General features: G+C 38.6%; 1 protein-coding gene across 4 annotated transcripts in view; it reads right to left on the bottom strand.

Moving 5' to 3' along the window:
* Nucleotides 1-373: 373 nt before the first annotated feature.
* Nucleotides 374-12,721, bottom strand: part of LOC149250869 (putative RNA-dependent RNA polymerase 1) — a 148,867-nt gene continuing 136,519 nt past the window's right edge. For all 4 annotated transcript variants that reach the window (XM_089459261.1, XM_089459263.1, XM_089459260.1 and 1 more), the window contains one exon: nucleotides 374-1,491. In XM_089459261.1, coding sequence (XP_089315387.1) covers nucleotides 679-1,491 — 813 coding nt within the window. In that variant the 3' untranslated portion in view covers nucleotides 374-678. The remainder of the gene's footprint in view (nucleotides 1,492-12,721) is intronic.

Raw genomic sequence — 12,721 nt, 5'->3', positions numbered from 1 at the left:
TAAGCATAGATCCACCAACATAAAAGAAAAAAAATAAAATAAATATTCAAATTATATGTGCTCCTTTTGCAATGTTAGTTATAGAGTTCAACAGATTGAATGAAGTATACATCAGGTACAGCCTTCAAAAGATATTGAATGAAGTATATACCAACCAAGGAAATACTCCCATCTTGAAGAAGAGAAGATAAGAGCAGTTTTCATTGATAGGGATTTTTTAATCCACGTACTTGAAACATTGGTTGAAAAATGCTAGTTGGTGATAAGTTAGTTTTTTCATAGTAGCATATTGCCAACATTCCAGAAGCAGTGTGGGATTGGATACCGAAAACTGCATTTTTGGGGGACGACGTTGTAACGTGCATAGAACCAATTATATGCCAACTATAGCAAGAAATATATTTTATAACAGTATCAGGATGAATATCTACACTATCTACATGCTTCTGCTGTTACACCTCCCGAAAAATAGAGGGCCCATGCAAATATATATAATGTAAACGCTATGCCCATATGAATTCACCTTAAATCTGATCAACGAAAAGAGTAGCCAGTTAAAGCTACGTATTCTTCTTTCTTGTGTCTCTTTATAATTGCACTACTGGGAAAATCGAAACTAAAGATAGAAAGCATTCAACCCATAAGAAAACAGCGTAAGTGATACAATCAATGTACCCCCTAAATACGCAAGTTTAGAAGATTGCCCGCAAGCTTTTGTGCAATACTCTGACGTTTGATCCGAAGTAGCTTATCATACACAATCCATGCAAAGCTTATAAAATGAGGGTTGTTCTCATCTTTCCCTTCATTATCTCCATAACCCCAATAATCTGGGTGATATGTTACATGATAACAAGCAGATGCTTTTCCATATTGATCTGACAATCTGCTTTCACCATCCGCAAGCCATGACCTGGTTTCCTTTCTGAGAGCCTTGACTTCTAACATGATTGTTTCCTTGAGATCTCCAAGCTTAGAACCATGAAATTTCGACAAACTGAAAATGTTTCCACTTACAATTTCTGCTTCATATTTAATTCCATAATGGTACATTAATGTAGCCAATTGTGAGTCATACCAGTTTTTGCATTCTAATGCTTCATCAATGTAGTTCCAAAATCCAGGCACCTCCAAATCCTTATCGTATGCCTTCTCTGCAACATTCCTTGTGAATGAATTTATAAAGAGAGTATCCGTTGCAACTTTCTTCACAGCCCTGTAAAGTTTACCAATTACTCTCTGTGATTCATACTTGGGTTTATCCTCTTTCTCCATGAAATCGGGATATTCCTTTGGAATTAGAGTGGATGGAATCTGTGCTGGAATGCCAGTCTTGGGGAAATCTACTGCTAAAGAAAAGAGCCTTGCTAACTCGAGGCAAGTCTCACTCCGAGCCATGGCTGGCTCATTATCGGCAAACACGGTATGTCTATTGGCTATAATTCCCAAGGTGTCATTTAGCATATAGTTTGCAAAATATTCTTGGATCTCCTGCATCATGGAAGAAACAGAAGCCATGGTTTGTAAGCACAAATAAACAATGAATACAGAATACCTTGACTAGGAAAAAATGTCTTTGTTTTTCCCAATATATATAATGGTTCCGTTGGTCTTTATTATTTACCAAGTCTGTGAATTTATCAAAGAAAACGGATTTTATATGATAATGCACTGTATACTTGCAATGACCATTCAAAAGAAGTATGTGGATCATAGTTTCAGAACCTAAAACCAATTGATGGAGAAAGCCCCAACTTAGCAGTCCAATATGGAGCACAGAACGTATTGGTAAGAGCATGCACATTATGACATAGTAAGACTTTGTAGCACCGGCTTTTAGAAACAGGAACAGCAGGGACAAGCACTGTCCAGAATGGCTACAGCGTACAGCACACCCCCAAAATTTTCAGGGGACAGCAGGTTGAGGACAGCAACAACACACACATGCTAGAACTTGCCAAAAAACATTAATGATGAAACAGCGCTAGTTTACTGCATAAATATCGAATTGGCAATTTGAAATCAAAATGGGAAACTCTAATATCTTCCAAAATTACATCATTTTACCAACAAAATTGTGATAAATTATATTAGGAAATTAGAAAAACCTTGATGTCTGGCAAATACATTTCAATACACCAAGGTCCAATTCGCTATTTCAAGTTTTCTAGCAGCTGCAACTGAAATGTGCAAAATTCAAACTTCACACTGTCACCCACCAAAAGTGAGTAAACCCATAGAAAATTTTCCCCTGCTTTGGACAGCTAGCCAGCGAGCAGCCCTACATCTGCTCAGTGTATGATGATATATCACATTCCTCTGCCATTTGCACCGGTCAGACACCTCACCATCCGGCATTCCTCTTGAAGGAAGGTGGGTCACCACTCAGCAAGTACTTTAACCATTTTGCAATCATGTGTTTTTGCTTAATATTTTGGGCATTCTAACATGGATAAAGGGGTGATCTGGATGATTGACCGATCTTGATTGTATACTTGTTCTCTCACCTTACCAAGGGGGGCTAGTTTTCAACCCTAGTATAGTGGGATCTCCTCTGAGGCCTTAGGGTTATAGAAGGGGCACTACTTGGAAAACTTGGATTGTAGTGTGTCCATAACTTTTCCATACTACCACTCTTCACCATTCCCCTGATTTCATGTTCATCCTTTGGGTTTGTTGTCATTGGTTCATTGGTATTGGCACCTTTACATCCTCATCCATGAGTCTTGGCTGGAAACTTCACTCTAGAGGTTGATACAGCCAAAAGAAAGGTAAAAGCATAAGATGGCCACAATGAAACAAAAAAAAAAGTTAAAATGCAAAAGATGGTTAGAACATTAATTAGCATGTGGGCAAAAGCCTAGCATGAACTCTACCCCCCTCATTAGCCATCACCTAAACACTGAATGATCCATCACATAAATAAAGGAACCCTTGCATGTCCCAACCCTGATGAGCGAGAAGTTGACTCATCATTAAGAGATAAATCAATGCTATATCATTAAAGGCCAACTTGGACACCTGAGCTATGTTCTCTATCAAAGCATTATAAAAAAGTAAAAGATGCACTATAGGGGTGGAAAAAGTCAGCCAAAGAAAGGGGTAACTCATGCCTCCATGATTGCTCCCACCCTATATATATACACTCATGATAATGGACCTCCATCAGCTGGTCCCATGACCATGACAATGTGCCATTAAGCATTTCCCCTCCGTTGCTACATTATCATTAAAACCTATGAAGTGAAGGGTGGACCTTGGACATATCACCTTCCCTTAGAGACTGAAAGCACATATAGGGTTGATCATCTAGCCATCCCAGTGTTGCACAAAGTGGGGATGTTTTTTAGAAGTGAAGCGTTGGAAGCATGATTTTCCAAAAAAATTGAAAGTACATATATAATTTTGTATTTATATTCAAAAATGACATCTAGAATACTAAATTAGATATGAAAACATGCATGTGTACATAAATCAAGATATATATGGCATCCATAGTACATCAATGATTAATTATTCGAGCATCAACCATCTAGATTCTAGAAATTGCAAACAAACATCAAATTTTTAAGCATATCACAAATAGTAGAAGGTAGAAAGTATCAAATTTTTAAGCATATAATAGAAAGTAGACCATTAGAAGATAAAACATTCAAATAACTTATCTAGCAAGTTAGCAATTTCCAACATGACCAAATAGCAATGTTTATGAAATAGGTCACCTGCCCACCACCAACTGCACACTAAACTAGGAAGACTTAAAAGTTCAAATTCACAACACTTAAGTCTAAAACTCTAACCTATCATCTATAGGTTGTGACAAAAAAAAGTAGTGAACCATGAATATATCTACTAACCTCTCCTCCTTACACCACCATGACCACTACATGAGCCTCCACGTGGTGGCAATGAAGATGATGTTGGCCATGGAACTAAAGATGAGGCCCCTACTATCGTTGAAGACTGGAACATGAGACCATGGCACTGGATGGGGTGGCATCTCAACACAATCATCATCATCTTGGATAAGAGCATCCTCCAATTGCTCTAAGTACAACATTTCATCCTCCAAATTGTCCTCCTCTTGATTTTGTCCCAAAACTTCAAGCCTTTATTTGTCTTTTCCTCCTCACAATAATGGGACAACAATCACAAGTTGTAATGAACATATACTAAGCTCTCTTCCCGATTTGCATTTAATTCATTTCTTTTGACATTGTGGATGAAACTGTAGATGCTCCAAAACCTCTATGCAAAAGAAATGCTCACCACCTGTGAGAGCATCCGTATTGCCAATGATTATAGATGTAGCATCACCATGCATGTTCCACCATGCGAGAGAAGACAAATTCCCTCAAGCCTCAATCTCTAACTACATGATAGGTCTCAAATGCACCAGTGGCAAGGATGTCGTGGCACAACTATTCCCATATGGTGTCACTCCTTATCAAAGACTAATTTATCCAATGCTTTCATATAACTAGCCAGAACATCTAGATTTTGGTGTGGTTTTCTCTTGGTCACCCCACCATGTGCAGGGGTTGAAAGCCATGATATGTGATAGTATTTAGGTGTAAGAACATATGCTAACACATGCAATGGATAGTTTTCCATTTCTCATCGTTTTCCCACCTCTATTGTTGTATAAGGTGATATCTCTAGGCTCAACAATGTCGTTAATCTTCCCCAACATGTTATCCATCTGCTCATACACCTCCCCAATTATTGCTCAATCTGAATATGCAAACTTGATCATGTAATAAATTGGCTTGGTAAATTGCAAAACATATTTAACCAGTGACCAAAAATAATTGTCAAGAACAATGTCATTTACTACATTAGCACCATCTCTATTATTGCTCATCTCATCTCATGAATCACACATCACCATAGCACTTAAAGCTTGCCTCACCTTCAGTAGGCACCTAAAGGTGAGGTAATAGCTTGCAAATCTAGTTTTTGAAAGCTTAAGTAGCTGCAACTTGGAGTAAGTGCCATTAAAGTAGTTAACCTTGTATGCCCTGTGACATATTTAATGAGTTGCTTCCCTCTTTTGTATAGAGGATTAATCCATCCACATTTTTTATGCCTCACTTGGGCTTGCTATGCAAGCTAGGCAAATCCCAGGTGAAATCTCGTTGATCCAACTACTGAAATGGCTCCATACTGATAATGCGCACTACCTAGAAAATTTGCTACAAGCTACCAAATGGAAATGGATATTCTGCTCAAAATAATGTTTGGAATGCTCTGAAATTGCAACCACGGGCTCCATTCCTCATACCCATAAATACCCATAAAGGGTTTGGCCCAATTCCAAGCCAAAATTGAACCCATAAAGTGATACGAACTTCTCAGCTAACTAGCAATACGCCCTGCTATAAGAGTGTGGGTTTCTGGCCCAAATATTGCCTGGAAAATTCTATAAAACTAACCTCAAACTCCTCTCAATAGACCCACAAAAACCCAAAAAGAGTTAGGGTTGAATCCACCGACCCTCGGTGACCCCAACAAGTGTGAATCGCCCAATCTGGCCAAAAAAACACCCCACGGTTTTGATTACTAAATTATTCCCAAATCTACCACGAGAAATTTCTCCCAACTTTGGCTAAATTCTCCACTGAGAAATACCTCCTATCTCCAGCCCTTATCTCTCCCAGTTGCACTTCTCTAAACCCCTGTGCAACACTTGGTCAAATAGCTTTTGAACCCCTGCCAAAAGACATAAAAGATAAACCCAAGTAATAGCCTCCAATCCAGCCCGACCAATCGTTGTTCAGACTCTGGTCTAACAATAAGAAAATTCCCTCCAATGTTATCAAAATATCTTTTACTTTTAAAATACCATGGGCTATTACCATGGGTTGTTTTTAAAACCTCCTGTAAAAAATAATATTTACCTTTCACGTAAGAGCTTTTGTATCCTTGTTTTTTCTTTAACTTTTAAAATACCATGGGCTATTACCATGGGTTGTTTTTAAAACCTCCGTTAAAATGTTCTCCACGTAAAAAGTAAAACATATTCCTTTTGTTTTTTGTTTTTCTTTTTTTTCTCTTTTAACTTTTTAAAATACCATGGGCAATTACCATGGGTTGTTTTTAAAACCACGGGCTTCTCCACGTAAAAAGTTTTAAATATACTTGGTATGAGATTTTGTATCCATTTTGTTTTTTCTTTTACTTTTTTTCTTCTTTTTTTTAATTTATTTACTTGTATATTTTTTTCCTTTTTTGGTTAATTTTTTTTTTATATGGCCAAAGGCCTAGAAAAACGGAGAAAAGGAGAAACTCCCAAATATTGAGCAAAATGCTTCAATTATTACGGCAACAAGGTTGACGAATTTCGATAGTCAAAGACTTGGATCGAAGAACGAGCTTTATGCACAGGTCAAACAACCTAGAGCACCGAACTCCTCTGATACCAAATGAAGCGAACAAAGGTCCTTCTACAAATTAATTACTCCAAAATACTTGGAATATACAGATATCCATGAGGATACAAATATTATATATTAAATGTGTGAATAAGAATAAGATGAATGGTTTACAATGAGAACGAGAGGCTTGCTTATATACAAATCAAGTGTCTCTTCATGAAGAGTCATGTCTCAATTAGACATGCCTCTTCAACCTAATTACTACTTAACTAATAATTAATTATGATTATTATCTTTTACATTATATTTATATTATTTATATATTTTATTCGTTACAATCACATCGGCTACAAGGTGGCTCTCAGGGGTTGTTGGTTGCCAACTAGAAGAAACTTAATAGGAGAAAGGCTCTCCTAGGGGTACCCACTTTTGGTGGGCAACAGTCTCAATGCAGTTTTTCCCTCTTGCATTTTAGTACCCTCTTCATACCCTTTCCCTTCAAACCCTTCCTCCTCATCATACATTGGGTCACTATGAGTGTGACCACTATCCTCTTCTTCCATTTCTTCCCTTGTATGCCTACCCCCCACCAACACCATGAAAACTAAAAATTGTACAATAAACCAAAAGAACACCATATTAGATAGACAACCTACAATAAAATGAGGAAGAAGAAAGAATGGGATAAATCGGATAGGAGGAGAAAAAATGCAAACAAGAATCACAAGAAAATGAGGGAGTTAACTAGGGTTTGCACTTACCTCTTTAGCTCTTGAGAAATTGAGACCTTGAGGTAGATGGAAGACCTTCTTCACTACTCCAAGCTCCTCTTTCACTCCTCCAAGCTCTCCTCCTTTGCTCTCTCCTCTAACCTCTATAAATCTGATCTCAAAAGCTTGTTATCTCCTCTCTTCTCCAAGCTCAAAACAAAGATGCAAGAATGAGGAAAAGAGAGGAGGATATCGTGCATGGGACCCACATGGAGAAAGGAAGCTAGGACCCACATGGTTCAATAACTTTACCTGTGACAATTCCCAAAACATTGTTTCTTTCAAGAATTATTTCAACCCTAGCCCTCCATGCCTTGTAGTTAGTAGCTCCTTCAAGCTTGCTTTCAGTCTTCATGAAGGAATTCATGATGAAGATTGTTGATCACAATAGAGGACAGAATCCAAAACTCTTTAAAGTACCTTTTAGATGCCCTTCAAGTGCTCTTCAAGATGATCTCTCTGCTCTTTTTTCTTCACCAAAGCTCTGATACCATGTTGAAATTCTAGTGAAGCTAGGACTAGAATAGTTTTTCACAATTGATAACTACTACTAATGATGCAATCAATTCTTTCTTTACACTTCAATCATCAAGTAGCTATACATGAAAAAATTCAACCATTCAATTCTTCAATAAGAGCAGTAAATAGAGATCACAATAAACAATGAATAGTAGATGAGACACCAAGAATTAGGCTCACATCTAGGGAAAAGCCCCCAACGGGAAAACCCAACCAAAATTCTTTCCTTATGAGAGAGAGATTTTGTCCATCAAAAGTACATCAAGAATATTCCAATAAATCCAAATTTGACCTTAATAGAGTCCCAGTCAAAAACCAGTCAATAGGAGAGAGAAAGTCAACTTTTGTTCAATGAATGCAGTCCATCCAAAGAGGCCGAGATTATGCCCCGATATGACTGAGGTAGAGGGCTGAAATTCAGTTCTGAGATGGCCACAGAACAGTCAACAAAATAGTCAATCTTTTCGGTCAAACAAGCAACCCAAAGATGTGGTCAACACAGGTCAACGTCCCAATAAGTATGAGCAAAATTTTCAGTCAACAGAGATCAATAAACAGTGAAATCTTCAGCCTTCTAAATGATAAAAACATAGATTCAAATCTGATGCCAATGTACCCAACCAAACTCGATCAAAGCAACTTCTAGAAAATTCAATGCAGCTTCGATAAACCTTCCTTCTGACCTTCACACATGTGGAGACTCGCTTAGAATTGCAGAATTAATTAGTTTGATGGATGTGTCAAATGAATGCCATTGATTGCCCAATTTATATGAACTTGGCGTGGGCTAATTAATCCCCAATGGGGCAGACTTGAAGAACTTATGAGGTCGATTTGTAGGGTTGACAAAAACAATTTTCCTTCATGACTTTAATGAAAAATAATGACCATAGCTATCCAAATTTTCAACAGAAACCACTGGAAAGAAAGGTACATTTGTTGGATATTGTGATAATTCTAAAGCTTTTAAAATATATGTGCCTAGTCAAAGGAATATCGAGTTTAGCAGGGATGTGACTTTCGATGAAGATGTTGCCCTTGGAAAAGCAAGGGACATTCCTCCTCCTCCTCCTCCTGTTGAGAAGAAGGATGATGATATGGACCTACTAGATGGCTCTTTTGTACCCAAGTCAGAGAAAGATGTTGTTGATGATCCCATGGAGCCTATGGACCCCTTGGATCCTCCTCCATGTGATCCCCCTACCAGGAAGAGACCCCTTTGGCTTCGTGATACATTACAGGATGCTGAAAGACATGTCACTGCCAGAGGAACCTTTAGACAAAGCAAGAAGGCACGCTAGTACCAACGATATGTTGTGGCTATGAGCTCCATCATACACCTTTGAAGAAGCAATGAAAGAGTAGGTTTGGCAGGATGTTATGATCGAAGAGTGTGAATCCATTATGAAGAACGATGTGTGTGATGTTGTTCTGAGACCCAAAGGAAAGTTTGACATGACTTCAAAATGGCTATACAAGATCAAGCATGGAGTTGATGGAAGTATTGAGAAATATAAAGTGAGGTTTATGGCTAGAGGTTTCTCTGAGAAAGAGGGAGAAGACTATGATGATATATTTGCACCTATTGCCTGTTATACCACTATTTGATCTATTGTTGCCCTTGCTGCTAGTCAAGGATGGGCACTTCACCAAATGGATGTGAAGACTGCATTTGTTCATGGCATACTACAGGAAGAAGTATTCATTTTGCAACCACTGGGATTTGAAGTACATGATAGGAAGACTCATGTTTGCAGGTTAAAGAAGGCACTATATGGTTTGAAGCAAGCCCCCAGAGCCTGGTATGCCCGTATTTATAGCTACCTGGTGAAGCTTGGATTCACAAGAAGAAATGTTGACTCGAACCTCTACTTCAAAATAGTTCAAGGTATGCCCCTTGTTTTGGTTTTATGTTCATTATTTATTCTTGACGGGTAGTGAGCCTCTAATGCTCGAGTGCAAGAGGTAACTGGCCTCTGAGTTTGAAATTAAAGATCTTGGATCGATGCATTACTTCCTGGGATTAGAAGCATGGCAAAAGCCTAGAAAGATTTTTTTTTCTCAAGGAAAATATGTTGTGAAATTGATGGAATGATTTGGAATGGTAGAATGCAAGTCCTTGGCCACATTGACAGAGATGAACTTCAAGAAGTTATGTGGAGATGATCTTGGACCCATAGTTTTAAAACTAGGTTGGTATGACTCAGAATCAGTCTAGTTGACCGAGCCATACCCCTGCCCAAACCGACTAGGTCAATTATCCGATTCATTGGTCGGTCCGTTACCGAACCGACTGACTTGGTCACCGATTTGGTCAGCTTGGTAATGGACCGGTCAGACCAACCGAGCCCGACTCAAACCTGTCGGTCTCGGCGATGGGAAAAAGGCAAGTTGGGCGGACTTGAAATCATTTTTTTTTATTTAAACTATTTCCTAGCCCCTCTACCCTTCTTCCACGTCTATAAAGGTGACACAACCCCCCCATATTTCCTCACAACTGTCTCATTGCATTTATGTGAGCATTTGTGAGGAGTTTGTGAGCAGTGGGAGTTGTTTTTTGGAGCAGCGTTGGGAAGGTTCTTGGGTGATCTTTGTAGCAACATTGAGGAGTTAGTTTTTGGAGCAGCATTGGTTATGTGTTTTTGTTTTGATCTTTATATATTACATGTATTGGACAGTGCACTCGGTGCCATTTTGATATAATAAATATATTCATGAGCATGCTTTAATCAAGTAGTGTCTTCTCTCTATTATTCTAATGCTTTGAGTTTGGAAACATGAATGAAAATCTCTAAAAATATGATTTTTCATTAAAATTAAATATTTAATGTACTTTTTACAAAGGTCGAGTCATTTAAATCAACTAGTCTGAGTCAATACTGAGTTGGAGTTCGAGTCAGAGTTGAACCTCGGCCAGCTTTGAATTTCAGTCCGAGTTTTAAAACTATGGTTGGACCTGACTTGGCAAATCCCTCTAAGCACCGATTGTTGATTGGGGCATTGATGTTCCTTGTGAACACCTGTCCAGACACACGTTTTGCAGTTAACACTTTGAGTCAATTCATGGTTGAGCCTCTTTATGCACACTGGGTTGCTACCAAGAATGTGTTGAGATATTTGCATGGGACAATTAATCTTGGTCTGAGATATACTACCGGAGATGTGAGGTTTTATGGGTACACTGATGTTGATTGCGCTGGAAATATTATTGACAAGAAGAGCACATCAGGGTGTTGCTTTAGTTTGGGTTCTGCAATGATATCTTGGATGATCAAGAAACAAAAGTCCGTATCTTTAAGCATGCCCAAGGTAGAGTATATTGTTGCTAGCATGGTTAGTTGCGAGGCAGTATGGTTGAGGAAGCCCTCCAGATAGTTGTTTGAGCAAGCTTTGGATACAACGATGATATATTGCAACAAAAAGAGTGATCCAATTAGTGGAAAATACTATGTTTCATGACAAGTCCAAGCATATTGAGATCAGGTATCACTATATACGAGACATGGTGCAGAGAGGAGTCGTGAGACTCCATCATATTTCGTCTAATGAGCAGATAACAGATATACTCACCAAGGCTTTGCTGAAAGGGAAGTTCCTGGTCTTTAGAGAGCAGCTTGGACTGACGGAGGTGAACCTTCTGTTGAAAAATTCAAAGTTGGAAAATTCAAAGTGGCTGCTTAGTATATCAGTTTTCCTTAACCTTAATACTTGCTTGTGAACTTAGTTAGTCTTCTTATGTTCTTTATATTGAGAAATCTAGGGCATCAATGATTAGGAGATTTCTCTTCTTGATAATTGCTTGTGATATGCTTTTACTTCTTGTGTTATGATCTTCTCTTCGTTATATTATCAATGTGTTCTATTCATCAAGACAATTACCAAATAAACAAAAGAAGACAAGAGACACAGTATGTAGGCCAGTCAGCGAGAGCCAAAACCTCTCACTCTTTGAGGAAAACCCAATCAGAAATTCTTCTTATAGACCTTCAATTGACGAATACTAAGACCATGACAAAGAGCCTTGACTCTAGTGTCCTCCCAAGACCCTTGTCACTAGCCTTGATGTTCTACCTCTTCCCTTTCTCAGCTTCTTCTGCTCTCCTCGGCTTCCTTCTACAGAATCTCGGTCTCTAATCTTCCACACTCCTTTTCTCGGCTACCCTAGAGAATCGCAGTCTCTTAGGCTAACCCTATTTCAGAAACCCTAGGATAGATTACGCTACTTGATTGGTCTCTTCAAGGGAGAACCCTATAGCACTTTTTCTCGACTTCCTTCTGCGAGACCATATACCCAAACAATATCACCTCAACGCAGCAACTAGTTCTTCGCTATCGAGAACCCTATAGCACTTTTCCTCAACTTCCTTCTGCGAAACCATATACCCAAACAATATCACCTCAATGCAGCAACTAGTTCTTCGCTCTTTTATGTCTTCGGTCCTCCTCCTTTCGCACGTGAGAGGGAATATAACCCAAATCAGAAACCCCAGAAGAATCCTTCCTTCGCTATACTTCCTTTGTTCTTTGCTTTTCTTCTTCTAGTCCTTTCTTCGCACTTCTGCTTGTAGGCTTTTCTGTGCACTTCTCTTCACCGAATTGCTTGCCTCTAAGTGAGGCCGAGTGTGGCTATATATGCATATTGTCTCATGCCCTTTAGGCCAACATGATCACTTTAGGGAGAGTCGACATGATCTTCTATTTTGCACCATTCGTTGTAGGCCGACTCGAAGAGAGCTAGTAACAAGTTCTTGGAGGAATACTTTACATAGACAAATGTGACTCTTTACAATGTGTAACATGACTTCGTTACATGACAATGACTCTTTTATTCTTTTATGACTATATGACAAAATTCCTAAAGGCTCTCAATGGAAGCCTTGACTCAAAAATAAAATCTCTTGCTCATGAAACCTAAGATGCAAGCACTACAATATTTTATTTTTCTTCTTTACATCTCTTTACATAAAATCACAGTTGCATGTCGTTATGAAGATCGAATCTAGTTACACTTTTCAACACTCCCTCTTAACTAGGGAGGTATTCATAATGGCACTT

This window comes from Pinus tabuliformis, chromosome 7 (assembly GCF_031772625.1).
Source record: "Pinus tabuliformis cultivar Carrire ecotype Pingquan chromosome 7, CPIR1, whole genome shotgun sequence".
NCBI lineage: Eukaryota > Viridiplantae > Streptophyta > Pinopsida > Pinales > Pinaceae > Pinus > Pinus tabuliformis.
Note: the sequence above shows the minus strand (reverse complement) of the source record. Positions and strands in the feature narration are given on the sequence as shown.